The sequence below is a fragment of the Acanthisitta chloris genome, unplaced genomic scaffold, assembly GCF_000695815.1.
Source record: "Acanthisitta chloris isolate BGI_N310 unplaced genomic scaffold, ASM69581v1 scaffold2611, whole genome shotgun sequence".
Classification (NCBI taxonomy): Eukaryota; Metazoa; Chordata; class Aves; order Passeriformes; family Acanthisittidae; genus Acanthisitta; species Acanthisitta chloris.
In genome coordinates this window covers 1,046-15,050 of record NW_008654164.1, presented here as the reverse complement: position 1 = coordinate 15,050, position 14,005 = coordinate 1,046, and the positions used below count along the sequence as shown (strand labels likewise).

The window sequence follows — 14,005 nt, the reverse complement described above, 5'->3', positions numbered from 1 at the left end:
TGCAGCAGAAGCCCAGACAGCATGCTGGCTGTGGCACCTTCTCGGAAGGTCTGTTGCTATCAATCTTAACCTGCTAATGTCACGGGGTTAAAAATACACCGGGTGCAGAATGGCTGGTAAATACTTTTTTTTGTCACTGTGGAAGAATGATGTTATGGCAGTGATCCAAACCTCATCCCTTCTGTTGGAATGGCTATTGCTCATTCGCTGGCCAGGGCCTTTGTCCAAGGAAATGTCTTCTTATGGCATGGCCCCACATGTATGTTTTTCCGCACTACTTTCAGCTTGTCTTTAAGGAGAGACTGCATGCAGGTGGAAAGTCACTTGGCCACCTGTCCTTTGTGCCCTGGAGCCTGCACTACTGCCTAGTTTAGAATCAAAGTGAAACGGCGTTTATTTGTTTTTCATTTTTAGGAGTGCCAAATCCCAATGCTCCTTAAATCAGTGTGAGATTTTTCAGGAGTACTCCTTGCTGCATTAAACTTGTTATTAATTTGCTTAGGACCACCCTTGACAAGGGTGCTGCAAATCCCAGGTATCTCCATGTTTCTTCTTAGAAACTGTGACTCTGCAGCAGAGCTTGCCAGGCTTACCTGTAGACTGGCAGGCAGACAGGAGGGGTCATCAAGCAAATACACACCCTGGGTTATGAGCCACAGAGATTATGTGTCCAAGATTAGATACTTTCTATTTTGGGCTCTGGGTCCTGTTTTGGTGTCAGCAGCCTTGGCAACCTCAGGGTAGGTGAGAGAAGTCAGAGTGGGATGCTTTCAGGTTTGTTGGGTTTTTTTCCATGTCCTACCCAATGTTTGCATTGGTGCAAGGATGTGCTGGTGCCCTGGGTCACCTATGACCTCCAGGTTAGGTGACTATCCCCAGCAGGGATTAGAAGAGAATGAGGGACAGTGAATGTGTTGGCGCTGTGTGGTTTTGTCTCCTACACTGCCCAGTAAACATGGGGCTGAGCAAAGCCCACCACTAAGCTCCTGCCCATGCAACTCGGGGCTTGTTCCTCGAGAAACGCGCTGCCCCGTCCTCTACCTGCCCCTCTGGCTGAAACCTGGGCAGAGCACTAAGGATTGCTGGTGAAATATTGGGTCTGGCTGAATTCACTGGCAGAACTTTAGAGCTTGAGGAGAGCAGCAGTTGTTTCCCAGTCTGAGAGTGCCCTCTGGCGTATGCTGGAGGCAGGAAAGATTGGAGTTTATTGAATTGGTTTTACCTGGCTTCCTCCTTTCTTAAAGCTTTGCAGCCAGCATGGATATTAGCTGAAGGCTGCCAGGTAGGTGTATGCCATAAAGCACCAAGATATGACCCTCACACCAGTCCTGTGTGTTATCCACACTTATACACCCAGCAGCTGACAGTCACTCAAGCAGGAGGCTTCTGGGCCCCAGTGTCTCAGACCTGCCTTCTTCCTGCAGTGCCTGGTAGGTGTTCAAAACCATCCTGCAGCAGGCCCTGCTCTGGCTGTGCTCAGGCAATTCTGCTCCCCCTGCCCTGGGCACTGCCTCTGGGCTCTCACTTGGAGCTCCAGCATGGAATTGTTCTGGTGCTAAGCTGTATTTCAAACCCTGGGCTGAACAGGGAAATTGGGCTGCAAGGCGGTGGGAGCAGCTTTTTATAAACAAACAAAACCTACCCCTTTTCTCCTGGGGGAAGGCAGGGCATTTAGAAGTCGTGGTAGAGTGAGCATAGATTGCCATAGTTACAGGGAACTGGAAACAGACTGAATGTGAGGCATAACACAAAAGCTGCAATAAATACAAGTCTTCTCCATATGCAGAGTCTTATTTTGGAAAAACTTTGTCATCTTGTCTCTGTTACAACATTCTGATTTTTAAAAAAGAATTCTTTTTTTCAAAAAATGGTTTCAAAACTTTTTGTTGGTGGCTGCAGTAACGAATGTGCTGGTAGGGAGCAGAGAAGCCTGTTGAGTGCTCTGCTGTCACTCTGCTGGGCAGAGCAGGTGGTTGGTTGGGTATTGCAGTGCCTTATCTGACAACGGCTGTTTGAAGGCACCTTCTAGTGAAACAGTGTGGGTGTGACATTCTGAGGAACTGAGTCAAGCATGGGTCACTCTCTGCATGCCCTTTCTTCTTTCCTCCTTGTTCCACTCCTGGGGTATTTTCCAGCATGAGTCAGAGTATCCTTATTCCCTCTTGCCAGAGTTAAAATGCATGTGGTAATCTGTCAGGATGTGGTTCAGGCTTGCAAAACTATTGCCTCCTACCTGGAAGTGGGACTGTTGTCTGGATCCACCAACTGGCATTTGTTGGCAATGGGGTTAGGTGGGCTGGAGGCTGTGGCTGGGGGCTCTTCTCCAGCTATGCAGTAGGTGTCCTGTCCTTGAATGTCTTCATTGTCTGCTTCTCAGCAGACAGGTTTTTCTCACATTTTTCTTTCTGCTCTCTGCTGACCTTTCTCTTATCTCTGTGATTTTTTTCATAGGCCGAAAGCTGAGAGGAAAAGCCTTTTATTTTGTCAATGGCAAGGTGTTCTGTGAAGAAGATTTCCTGGTAAGCACTCAACTGACCCTTGTCAACAGTCCAGCATCCTGCCTGGTCCTTCTGCTCCACCATTTACCCAGGGCCAGCCCCAGCCCTGGTGGCTGTCCACATGTGGTGCTAGAAGTAGATAAGTGAGAGGCCACATTTGTGATACAGAGCCTCTAGTTGAAGCCATAATCTGTTGTGATAGCTCCTTCAAAGTGTGTTTCCATGGCCATACTGTGAGAGGAGTGAGATGAGTGGCTACAGAAGAATGAATGACTGAATTTCCCTTTTCAATGGACTAGGTTTACTTGGACATCTTAATGGACATCTTTCTGTTGCCCTCAATGGGTTTTGTTTGAATATACCTAAGCATGAAGCAACCCCAATACTCCTCAGATGGTGGAGATAAAAGGCCTTATACCCTTCTGCCCCTGAGTTCTGGTAGATTAAGCCTTCATTGACACTTGAAAAAGTCATGTTTGCCTACTTATTGGTGAAGTCTAGTGATTTCTGTCAGAGAGGTGAGTTAATCTTCTTTGGTCTTGTCAGTATATTCTATATAGGCTGAAAATGAAAAGAGAGATTAAATGCATCTAAAATATTTCATTTTTCAAGTTTGCATTTCCACCATTCAGACAGAACTGAAACCTTAGACAGATGGTGTGTTGTGCCTGATGTGCATGTTATGGACATGACAGACAGTTCCTTGCCCATAAACCTCAGCAACAGCAGCAAAAACAGTTGGTCTGGGCCAAACTTGATTGCTATAGTAACAGGGATTTTGGTCAATACCACTGACCTCAGAGAAGCTTCAGTAGAACTATAATGGTGTAACTAAAGGAAGAATTTGGCTTTCCTAAGCCTATATGTACAGATACTGTGATAAGAATCTGTGATAAACACAACTAAGCTCCTGGATTGTAGATTCATATGGTCAGACAAGCATGTAATAAGTTTTATTAGTAAATGCCTTAATTGCATGCTCATTTATGGTATTTACTTTTATACTTAATTAAGCTTAAATTTTGGACTTGGAAGTTACAGGAACTCATACTCTTTCTGAACATGGTCTTTATAGAATATCCACTGGGAACCCATGCACAGCTTCATGTAATGAAAAAAAGCATTGGAAAGTTTACTTGTATAAGGAACACAGGAAAAAATGACCAATAACATGTGGAAATAACACCCTACAATGTGCTGTTGTTTATGCTTGACTGGCCGTGTGAAATTTTAAGCTAATTCTTTTTTGTCCTTGCAGTATTCTGGTTTCCAACAGTCAGCTGACAGGTGTTTCATTTGTGGTCATTTGATAATGGACATGGTAAGTGATAATTACTTTAGGAGAAAAAACTCCCACAGCTTTTCAGAAGAATGCATCAAAAATGATACAAAATATATTTGTATCCAGTACTGTCTGTTATCATCTGGTAGTCTGCCTAGTGTGAGAGTGGTAGCAGAAAGAAAATCCACCAAGCTTTTTGATTTTTCCAAGGAAGTGCAGCTGGCACCCTGCTGTGTGTGGTGCAGAGACTTTTCTTCACCTGTGTTCAGTGCGTGTTGAAAAACAGAGCCTTCAGTTCTTTCATCTCCTTCCAGGCTTGCCTGGACAGTGTGTTTGTAATCCTGTTGATGCTTCCTCTGCTGTGTCTCTGCAGTGCTCTCTTGCTGTGAGGCATCAGTGCAGCTCTCTCAGCCTGCAGTCAAGTTGTGGCTTCCCGTGTACCTTCAGGATGAAGTCACTTTCTTGTCATTTTTTGTGGGTGTTGGTACTATGGGTAATAGGTTTGACCTAGAGTATATGATCCAGACTTTAGTTCATACCTACCTAAGTCCTTGCAGACTCTTCCATAGATGTGTGGACATCTTGCTGAAGCAGGATTAGCCTGTAGCAGGTACCATCCATTCAAGATGTGCATGGAGTGAGTCATATCCAAGGGGTCAGCTGGCCTTTAGCCAGCACTGGGCAGCATTCACTTACAGGCCATTCAGAGGGAAATTAGTGTAGCTGGTTGTGTAAAACTACAGCTGAGGCAAAGAAATTAGGAATTTTTGTTTCACAGCATGCCTCCCAACATTTTTTAATGCATATCATTGATTATCTTTGTTTTCCTGTTTACACTGGAAAGCTTTATATTAGAAAAGCTATTCTATACTCAGAAGTCTGATCCCTCTGCTGATGGACTGTGGTATTTCAGGTAGTAACTCTGCCCCCAAAAGCGAATTGCACTTGTTGAGTTCAACAGTTTCCATAGTCTGTGCCAATTAGAGAGCCAGGCTAGTGAGTACAGACCTCTTCAATATCTAAGGAAAACCTAGCAATAGTATTTGTTTCAGCCTCTCATGGAGAATATAAAGATGTATTTTCTTTTTTGGGCTGATTGATTCTGCATTGCGATCCTGTGATAAGTATTCACTATCTGTTGGCTTCAGGAATTATTTCCTTTAAATTCTGTAACTTCTATCCTTTGTCATGCTAAATACCTTGACTAAGTCTCTAAATTGTTTTCTTACCCATGATAGTAATTAATTTCTCTGGAACTAGGTGGTATATATTGATTCCAGCTGCCTTTTTTGTCCTTGTTAACGGATTTTTCAGATGAGGGAGGGGAAAAAAGACACAGCCCTGCTGATGAACATGCAGCATTGTCTGGTGTAAAGCTGTGTACTTAGTATTTTCACCTTTATTCGCTGCTCACATGCATTTTTCCTCTCTCTTGGTTTGTTGCAGATCCTGCAGGCCCTAGGGAAATCGTATCATCCAGGCTGCTTCCGATGTGTGGTCTGCAACGAGTGTCTGGATGGTGTGCCATTCACTGTAGACTCTGAAAACAAAATCTACTGTGTCAGAGATTACCACAAGTAAGGACAAAATAGGTCTTCCAATCAACAAGCCTTTAGTTTAGCTTTTCATCTGGTTAGGAAGTGTGGATTACACGGTATTTTACAATAGGGGCAGGGTCAGAAGCTAGAAGTTTAAGGATGGGGCTAGACCCTAGAAATTCCCCATCTTTCCTCTTGTCCTGCCATTGGCTCCTGTTTGACTCTGATGAAGTCACATAACCCCTGGGCTTCAGCTGCTCTTTCTGTAAAGCAGAGAGAGTGAGAAACAATGCTCATGAAGTGTTCAGTGATGTATGGAATTAGCCCTTTTTTAAAGAAAGCCTGTGAATGTCTGTGGAAATCAATGTGAGTTACTTTTTGAGCAGCTGAAAGTCTGAGTTTGATTTTTAAAGAATCACCACTGAATCTGCAAAGCAAAGCTAAACTTATACCCACCTCTAAATAAAAGAACTGATAAATCCACTTTAAAAATCACTTATTTAGACAGTAAAATAAAATGGCTGTGCTCTTAGCCAGTAGTCATATTAGAGCTGCACACATTTTGAGAGCCCTTCTGGCTTCCTTTGTTCCTTGCTCCGTTTTCTGAGCAGGGAGAGTATTAAGTGTTGCTCAGGCAGCCCTTGGAAGTCCTCTGTGTTGTGCCAAGATTACAGTTGTTATAATCTTGTTGTTGAGATTAGTGACTCTGTGTGCAGTCATTGTTCTGAAATAATGCATATTTCCTTGCAATTTAATTTAATTAATTACTGTGTTCTAAGGCCTTAAGAAACTTTAGAGTCATGTGGTATTTTCTCAGAGGTTTCTTGCCCTAAGGTTGCCACTTCTTTTGATGTTTTTTTCTGGGGATGGTCCTGCTCAGTTTCTCCTCATTTTCTTTTCCAAATCCCTCAGTAGCAGCCAGGAATTTTATAGGGAATTTTGTATTTTTTCTGGCACAAAGTGTAAAATACAAGGGTCTTTTTTTTGCCTGATTGAGCAATATGTGCCAAGCATTATTTAAAATTAGTGCTAAAATGAATTTATGATCTCAGGATGCAAAGCTTTCTTGTGGACAAGTCATTTACAGCTGCAGCTTTTCATCATTGCCAAGAACATACAGGCCTCTCTTTTTATGTTGATCTAACTTGCCTTCAATTTCTCATTGCTCTTCCAGAGTTTTAGCTCCAAAGTGTGCAGCATGTGGACTTCCCATTCTGCCCTCCGAGGTGAGAGCCTTTTATTCCATATCCCCTCAGGGGAGGGAGTGTCAGGTCTCAGGTCTTGCTCTCTTTCACACCTGACCCTCTGTCAAGATGAATATGCTTGTGAATGGGGAGAGGTGATCGCAACCTTTTGACCTAAGCTCATACGCTGTTCTTGAGATGTGACCCTTCTCCTGCATGGATAATGAAGCTTATTCTTCCTGGGCTGTTTTTTCATCTCCTGCAGGATTATGCTGCTGCTAGTTTTATGGTGGGGATAATTTTCCTTCATGTCAATAAATGCTGGTGGCACTCATGAATGAACTCTGTGTGACCGCTCTGGGGCTAATTTGTTTTACTCCTTGGAGGAGATGAATCTTGGGCAAAACTAATTTAAAATGCTGAGAAATGTGATCTATTGAAATTACCAAATCATTAGTCTGTGATTTGAGATAGATGTTACTGTTAAAGAGGGGGAATGTTAACATTTCTGGTGTTACAGTTTAGAGGATATCTGCAGTCAGTTGATGATGAAGCTTTACTGTAAAATAACTGCAAGTGGCAGGATTTATTTGTGGTCTCCAATCAGCTGCCCAAATGCATTTCCTCAACATTCATTCTGTTGCAGGAAGCAATCTACAGAGTGCATGTGTCTGATCCTGCTGTAATCCTTTGTAATTTCTGCTTTGCTTGAATGCTTACAGGGGTCTGATGAGACCATTCGGGTTGTGTCCATGGACAAGGATTACCATGTGGAGTGTTACCACTGCGAGGTAGGTCAGAAGCTTTCTCAGGGCGTGGGTGCTTAATAGTGATAACTACTATTATTTTTAAGATGGAAATAAATCTCCTGCCTTTCAGTGGCAGTAGATGAGCAATTCAAACCTTGCATTGTGCGACCCTTTCTATCAGTGGCTGAGAAATTTCCAGTTTGAGCACAAAAGTTTTTGTAGCAATGTATCTCAGCTGTGATTTCGTTTGCTTTTCATAAAGTTATGGGCAAAGAGTAATTGTTGCTTTTTAAACTTGGCAGTTTATTTGTTAATGAAGGAAACATGGCAGCTTAGTAAGGGTTAGTGCTGCCTTTCAGAAGCCTTGAGCTCCAGATCACATTAGTGTATCTGATTTCCAAGTCAGATTGTTCAAAAATGCTAAGGTGATGACTGATACTGTGGGGTGTAAGTTACATTCACTCTCATGGGAAATGAATGTGCCATTGGGGCTGGAGAAAGGATATGGCTGCACTAAAAAAAAAAAATAATCCCAGGAGATGCCAGCTCTTAAACAGCATTTGCTTTCTGTGCAGGCCTCCACAGAAAACCTTAAGAACTCGGCATGGTTGTTGTGGTTTAACTTCAGTCATCAGCCAGGCCCCATGCAACCACTTGCTCAGTCCCTCACCAGTGGGATGGGGGAGAGAATTGAAGGGTAAAAGCTGGAAAACTTGTGGGTTGAGATAAAGACTGATTAATAGAGAAAGCAAAAGCCATGCACAGAAGCAAAGGAAAACAAGAAATTAATCACTGCTTCCCACGGGCAGGAAGTGTTCAGCTATCTCCAGGAGAGGAGGACTTCAACACATGCAAGGGTTACTTGAGAAGACAAACACCATAACTTCAAATGTCTCCCCTTCCTCTTTCTTCTTTCACTTTATATACTGAGCATGGTGTCATATAGTATGGAATATTCCTTTGGTCAGTTTGGGTCACCTGTCCCAGCTGTGTCTCCTCCCAGTCTCCCATGCATCCCCAGCTTCCTTGCCAGCGTGGCAGTATGGGAAGCAGAAAAGGCCTTGGCTCTGTGTAAGCTCTGCTCAGCAATAACAAAACCATCTCTGCATTATCAACCCTGTATTCTGCACAAGTCCTAAACATAGTCCCACACTAGCCACTGTGAAGAAAATTAACTCTACTCCAATCAAAACCAGCACAGAGTGAACTAAAATAAATAGTTGTCTTCTCTCACTGTGCTCATAATGCAGAGAAAAGAGGCCCTGACTCCACAGGCTATTTTCACAACAGTACAACTGTAACGTGAAGAGGTGAATCTCACCTGAGAGCATAAGGGGACACCACCATGTTTAAAGTACAGAGGGTTGCACCTTGCCATAAGACAAAGCTCGTTCAATGAAACTGCTTCAGTCAGGTTTGTGCAAGGCTGCCCCTCAAAATGTGTATGTCTGATGTTTTCCTTCTCATGGCATGTGTTGGACTTATTAGGAAGGAGCTGTTGGCTAGGTGTCTTCTGCCCTTGCCACATAGTCACGTCCCTTGAAGCCAGACCGCAGTTGACACTGGAAGATGAACACATGCTGTAATAATTTGCATGGCCTCTCTTTGCAGGACTGTGGGATGGAACTGAATGATGAAGATGGACATCGCTGCTACCCACTAGATGAACACTTGCTTTGTCACTCCTGTCACCTGAAACACATAGAGAATGGCACAACCCCAGCAGCTGCATACCAGCACCACTACTAGTCAGTGTGGCCCATATCAGAAAGCTGGGACAGAAGACTTGTTACATGATCTCCCTCTCCCCATCCTCACATGATTTCCTGTGCATGTTTTTCTCCAGTTGGCAATGTTCCTGTAAAAGGATATGAGAGATTTTTGCTGGATTCCAAGAGTTCATATGCTTCTGAATTCCAGCTGTATCAAACCACGTCTACTTGACCAAGAATGTGGCATGTTATCTAAACTGATCAGTTTACTTCTACGTGCCTTTTTTTTCTGCTGCCTGGAGATTCTTCTTGGCTCATTTTGGAGGATTCTTCAGTGAAAGCACAACTTGCTGTCGTGCCTATGAACTCAGATCGTGTCATGCACAATTAAAAAGCCAGAGGCTGGCTTGTCTGCCTGCCTGCCGGAGACATCCCGTCAGTCTACTGTTTCCTGACAAGCACATTTCATCAGGTTCCCTGAAGGACATCACCCTATTAATACAGTTTTTAGACACTCACTGTCTTTTTATTAACACTTTAGGAGAAGAGAAGAAAGGGGTCTGTGCAAATTGGTACACTCAGACCTTTGAGTTTAATTCCATGAAATCCGGTATCAAGTCTGGCTGTAACAGCACCAACTCTCCAAGCACAAACCAGCCTTGCTGTCTGGCAACTGGAGGATGACATCCCATTACAAACAGAACAAAAAACTGGAACAAGCTAGGCTAAGCTACTGCAATGACTTGGGGCCCAGGCTTGTGTGTCAGCATGACACATGGGCCAGTCTGCTGTGTCAGAGTCTGAATAGCAGATCATATTTGGAAAGGAAAGGTCGGGATGCTGAAAGTGTGGACACAGGGGAAATCCATCCTCATTCTTGCTTGCAGAGCTTGCTTTGGAGAAAAGCTCTCCATACACAGACACTTGCCTGCGTTTTCCAGTTTGTCCCCACAGCTCTGCCCCCAGCCTGGCCACTCCTTTCCGTGATGTTTACCCAGCACAAAGCCATTTCATAATGGTGCTTATTTAGAGCTCAGGGAGCAAACTCGAGATTGTTATGAAGGCTTTGTTACACAGGGATTTAGAGCCAAGCTCCACAACCTGAATTCAGATGAGTATGCTGGTATAAACAATTTGCTCCCATGAATAATAACAGCTTATCTGAGCAAGGGGTTAGAGAATTTGGTCCCTACTTTCCATTCTGCTGAGAAAGAAAAAAGGCAAATAATTTCCTTTCTCTGACATCCCCCTCCTGCTTCATAGTCAAAGAAATCTGCTCCCTCAGTATGTGTTACATGTATGATAAGTCTGCCTGCAGTGAGTGTTCTGTAACTACCAAAGCTGTGCAGCCTCTCGTGTATAGGTACAAGGATTTTGATTAAGAGAAAGCTCATCATTTAAGGCTTCAGATGCAATTGGGGATCTTATAGCTACTCTTTTCAACATTTTGTGTGGAAAACTAGTTAAATCCTCATGTATCTATGCTAAGATGGAAAATTGGTTTTAACTGGCCAGAGGATGGGCTGACAATCTTGAAGATGTCTTTAGTGAGGATACTACAATAAATTAACTGAGCAGTGGCACTGGGACTCACAAAATGAGCCTGTGCTGAAAACTCACTATGGTTCAACCAAACCTCTTTTCCCATAGCATGGATGTAGCTTGAACTTCACTTGAGGTAGTCAGACTGCCTTGTGTACCCATCTGGAGCAGCACAGGTGCCAGGCAGCAGTAAGCTGCCTGTCTCTGCCTGTGCTAATAAATCATAGAACAATTATAGAATCATAGAATCACCTTGCTTTGGCTGAAATGTGAATGTCCAAAACTGCCCAAGCCTCAGGAGCTTGGTGGTTTTGGCATGGAGCTTCATGGGAACCACAGACCATCCAGCCTTCTGCCCCATTCACCCATAAGTGCCTCAGCCTGTTGCTGCTGCTCTTTGGAATGGGGATGGCAGCTTGTGGCTGGAGGTAGGTCCTAAGCTGGAAACCTCCCAGAGCTTCAGCTTCAGTGTAGCTTGGCTCTGTGGCACCATTTCTTCTGGGGACATGCAGCCCCTCAGTGAGTGACTAAAACCTCAAGGTGGGGAGAGTTTCCTACTGTGAAATATGTCTTCTGAGAGTTTTACCTGGAATTTTAGAAGAGGTAAAATTGACCCCAAATATGTGAGCCTCCTAGAGCCTTAAATTTAGCCTCTAAATGCTGGATGGAGAAGGGATGGGAGCTGACACAAAACATAACTGATGCTGTATCCAGGCAGTATGGACTGGTGGAACAAAACATCCAGGGCAGATCCTGGAGTGCTCTCGCCCTGGTACATCATGTCAGTTGTGTTCTGCAGAGCAGTTTACACCGGAGCAGAGAGCAGAGTGTTCAAGATGTGACTGTGATCTTAGGACTGTCTGAAAGGGCTGGAGTGGAAAATACCACCAGCTCATATCCCTGGTCAATAATTCAGATAGTCCTGGGCAGGTGGCTCCCCTCCCTGAGCTTCTTCTGGCAGCGAATGTGACAAGATATCAAAGTGTCTTTTGGAAGGGACCTGGAAACACCAGCCTTGGTCATCTGTCGCTGTCTGTGAGAGACAAGCTACTGTGTGGCTCATGCTTTTGCTACCTCTTGATTTTTTTTAGAGCAGGTCTTCATGCACATTTATTTGCTTTCATTTTGTAAAGATCTGAAAACACTAGCAGGACTGACATTTTCTTTTTAAGCTGCGGTTTATACTTCTGTCTCACCCTTGCAGCCTTCTCCACGACCTCAAAATAAGCCGGAGAAGGACAATTTTTCTTTGTGGAAAGCCTTGAGCAGCCAGTTTGTGGTGAGCTGTCTTGCCGGAGCCCTCTGCATTATCACAAAGTTTGGCCTCTGCTCCCACACAGTGTCTTCTTACGCCTGTCAGCCATCCTGTATCCCTCAGCACTGGGGAAATGAAGGCTGCCCTACTTTCAGTTTTGAGGGCCCCTATAAATTATTGAGTGCCAATGCTCTCCTTTCCTGTATTTACGTAGGGCTAGAAACGACAATGTGAAGCTGTTATAGAAAGAGCTTGTGAGCCTGTGGTTTTGAAGCTCAAGCATCTAGTGCAGTGCCCTGCACCCTTGCGTGTGCTCACTCACACCACTTGTGTCCTTGGGAATTCGAATTCGTTTAAACTCAGTATTATTTCTTCCAGGCTGTGGGTGTCTGTGTCGCTGTTCATTTTCCCCAGCTTGTCCCCTGCTCTGCAGCTGCCTGACAGTGGGTCTGGCATGGAGGGAGGCAGGGGCATCCTGCACAAGGGAGGTTTCTCCTCCCTCTGGCCCTCCCCCAGCCATCAGTGAGGAGCTGCAAGCTTCTAGGCAGCTCCCCCAAAGGGAAAAATGGGCAGGCACGTTAGCTCTAGAGCTAGAGGTATGAGGCTTTGTGCCCTCTGCAGAAGAATTCAGAAAACGTGTCAGATTCTTCCCATCTCCTGGCTGATACACGTTGAGTTTTGCTGTTCACATGAACCCTGTTGCCTTTTAATTTATTAGGATGCTGAAACACGCTGTGAAAGGTTAGTCTTGATTCCTCCCCCACGGCGTGTTCTTCTGACTGGTTTTAGAGTGAGGGAGCCTTGGAAGTCCTATTGTGCTGGTAATGAGTAACTCTCATGCAAATAGTTATTCAAGTGAATTCCCTAAAGCTTGCTTTCAGGAACGGAGCTGAAGAGACTTTTTCATTCAGATCATGCTGTTAAATTTCTATTGCTTAGAATATAGAAACTCATTTAAACAGAGATTTTTGCATAAGAGCCGGGGGAAAGCCCCAGCCCTAGAAGAAGCAGACATTTTTGTGTAATTTAAAGTGTAAGGAACACCTGTGATCAAAGCAATTGAGGAGACTGCCCTGATGTTAAACACAGGGAACAGCAGTTTCAAACACTCTGGTGAGGAGCATTTGAAGACAGCTGTGGCTCTTCAGTTTCTGACTTGCATTTGGAGACTTTTAAAATGTTTCCCCCCCCGCCCCCATCTTTCAGAGTTTAACTGATTTTTTTTTGTAGATCTTTTTACTACAAAGTGAATAGCTGCTTATTCTGGAAATGGTGGAGTTTCATTAGCATCAGGTGTGCTGTGGCAGCCTTGAAAGGGTGAAACTGGGCTTCTAAGAGTGGATATGGCTCTGGCTGGACATTCCAAAAAAAGGATTATCTTTGGCTGCCAAGAGAAAAAAACCCCACACGTCTGTCTCAACTGCTTGCTATGTGCTCTTTTCTGGGGTGGTGTGTGCTGTCGTGTCTGTGCACATGGACACGTGACACCTGGTGCCTGCGAGGCACCTGCCTCTCACACCTCTGTGCCCATGCCACATGCTTGTAGGTGCATTTTAAGCAACTTTCTGTGCATGAATGTGATGACAAATTGACCCAGGCTTCATCACTTGGAAAATATCTGTGTAGTCTGTACCTGCGGGCAGGGAAGGGCTATGCCCAGATACACATCCCTTTTCCCCAGTCCTCTTGAGTGCGTGCATCACTGGGAGAAGCTGGGAAGTGGTTTGCATCTCTCATTGCACAGCATTTATGCATTCATTTTTCTTTTCCTTGTCTGTGTCCTGGCTATAGTGGCACTAAGTGTACTTACCAGAGCTGTCTGGGTAGACATCTTCCAGCCATAAGCCCAGACAGAGCCTGGAGCTACTCACCCACCCTTTTCCTAAGGTGAAGCAAAGATTTTCTGAGCAATAAAAATCCTCACCCTGATTTCTTCCAGAGCAGCCAGACACTCGTGTGGCAATATGCATCAGTAGCCCACTAGGAGAAGAGAGATGGGAAGAAACTGTCCCCATGTGAAAATACAGACATCTTCCAGCCATAAGCCCAGACAGAGCCTGGAGCTACTCACCCACCCTTTTCCTAAGGTGAAGCAAAGATTTTCTGAGCAATAAAAATCCTCACCCTGATTTCTTCCAGAGCAGCCAGACACTCGTGTGGCAATATGCATCAGTAGCCCACTAGGAGAAGAGAGATGGGAAGAAACTGTCCCCATGTGAAAATACATGGCATGGAATGAAGGCAG

At 44.4% G+C, this 14,005-nt stretch overlaps 1 protein-coding gene across 1 annotated transcript in view; it reads left to right on the top strand.

Moving 5' to 3' along the window:
* Window positions 1-9,463, top strand: part of LOC103810467 (LIM domain-containing protein 1-like) — an 18,273-nt gene extending 8,810 nt beyond the window's left edge. Inside the window, exons 2-7 of the mRNA XM_009083363.1 lie at window positions 2,452-2,519; window positions 3,757-3,819; window positions 5,227-5,357; window positions 6,493-6,544; window positions 7,225-7,293; window positions 8,863-9,463. Coding sequence (XP_009081611.1) covers window positions 2,452-2,519; window positions 3,757-3,819; window positions 5,227-5,357; window positions 6,493-6,544; window positions 7,225-7,293; window positions 8,863-9,000 — 521 coding nt within the window. The 3' untranslated portion in view covers window positions 9,001-9,463. The remainder of the gene's footprint in view (window positions 1-2,451; window positions 2,520-3,756; window positions 3,820-5,226; window positions 5,358-6,492; window positions 6,545-7,224; window positions 7,294-8,862) is intronic.
* The last annotated feature ends 4,542 nt before the right edge of the window (window positions 9,464-14,005 follow it).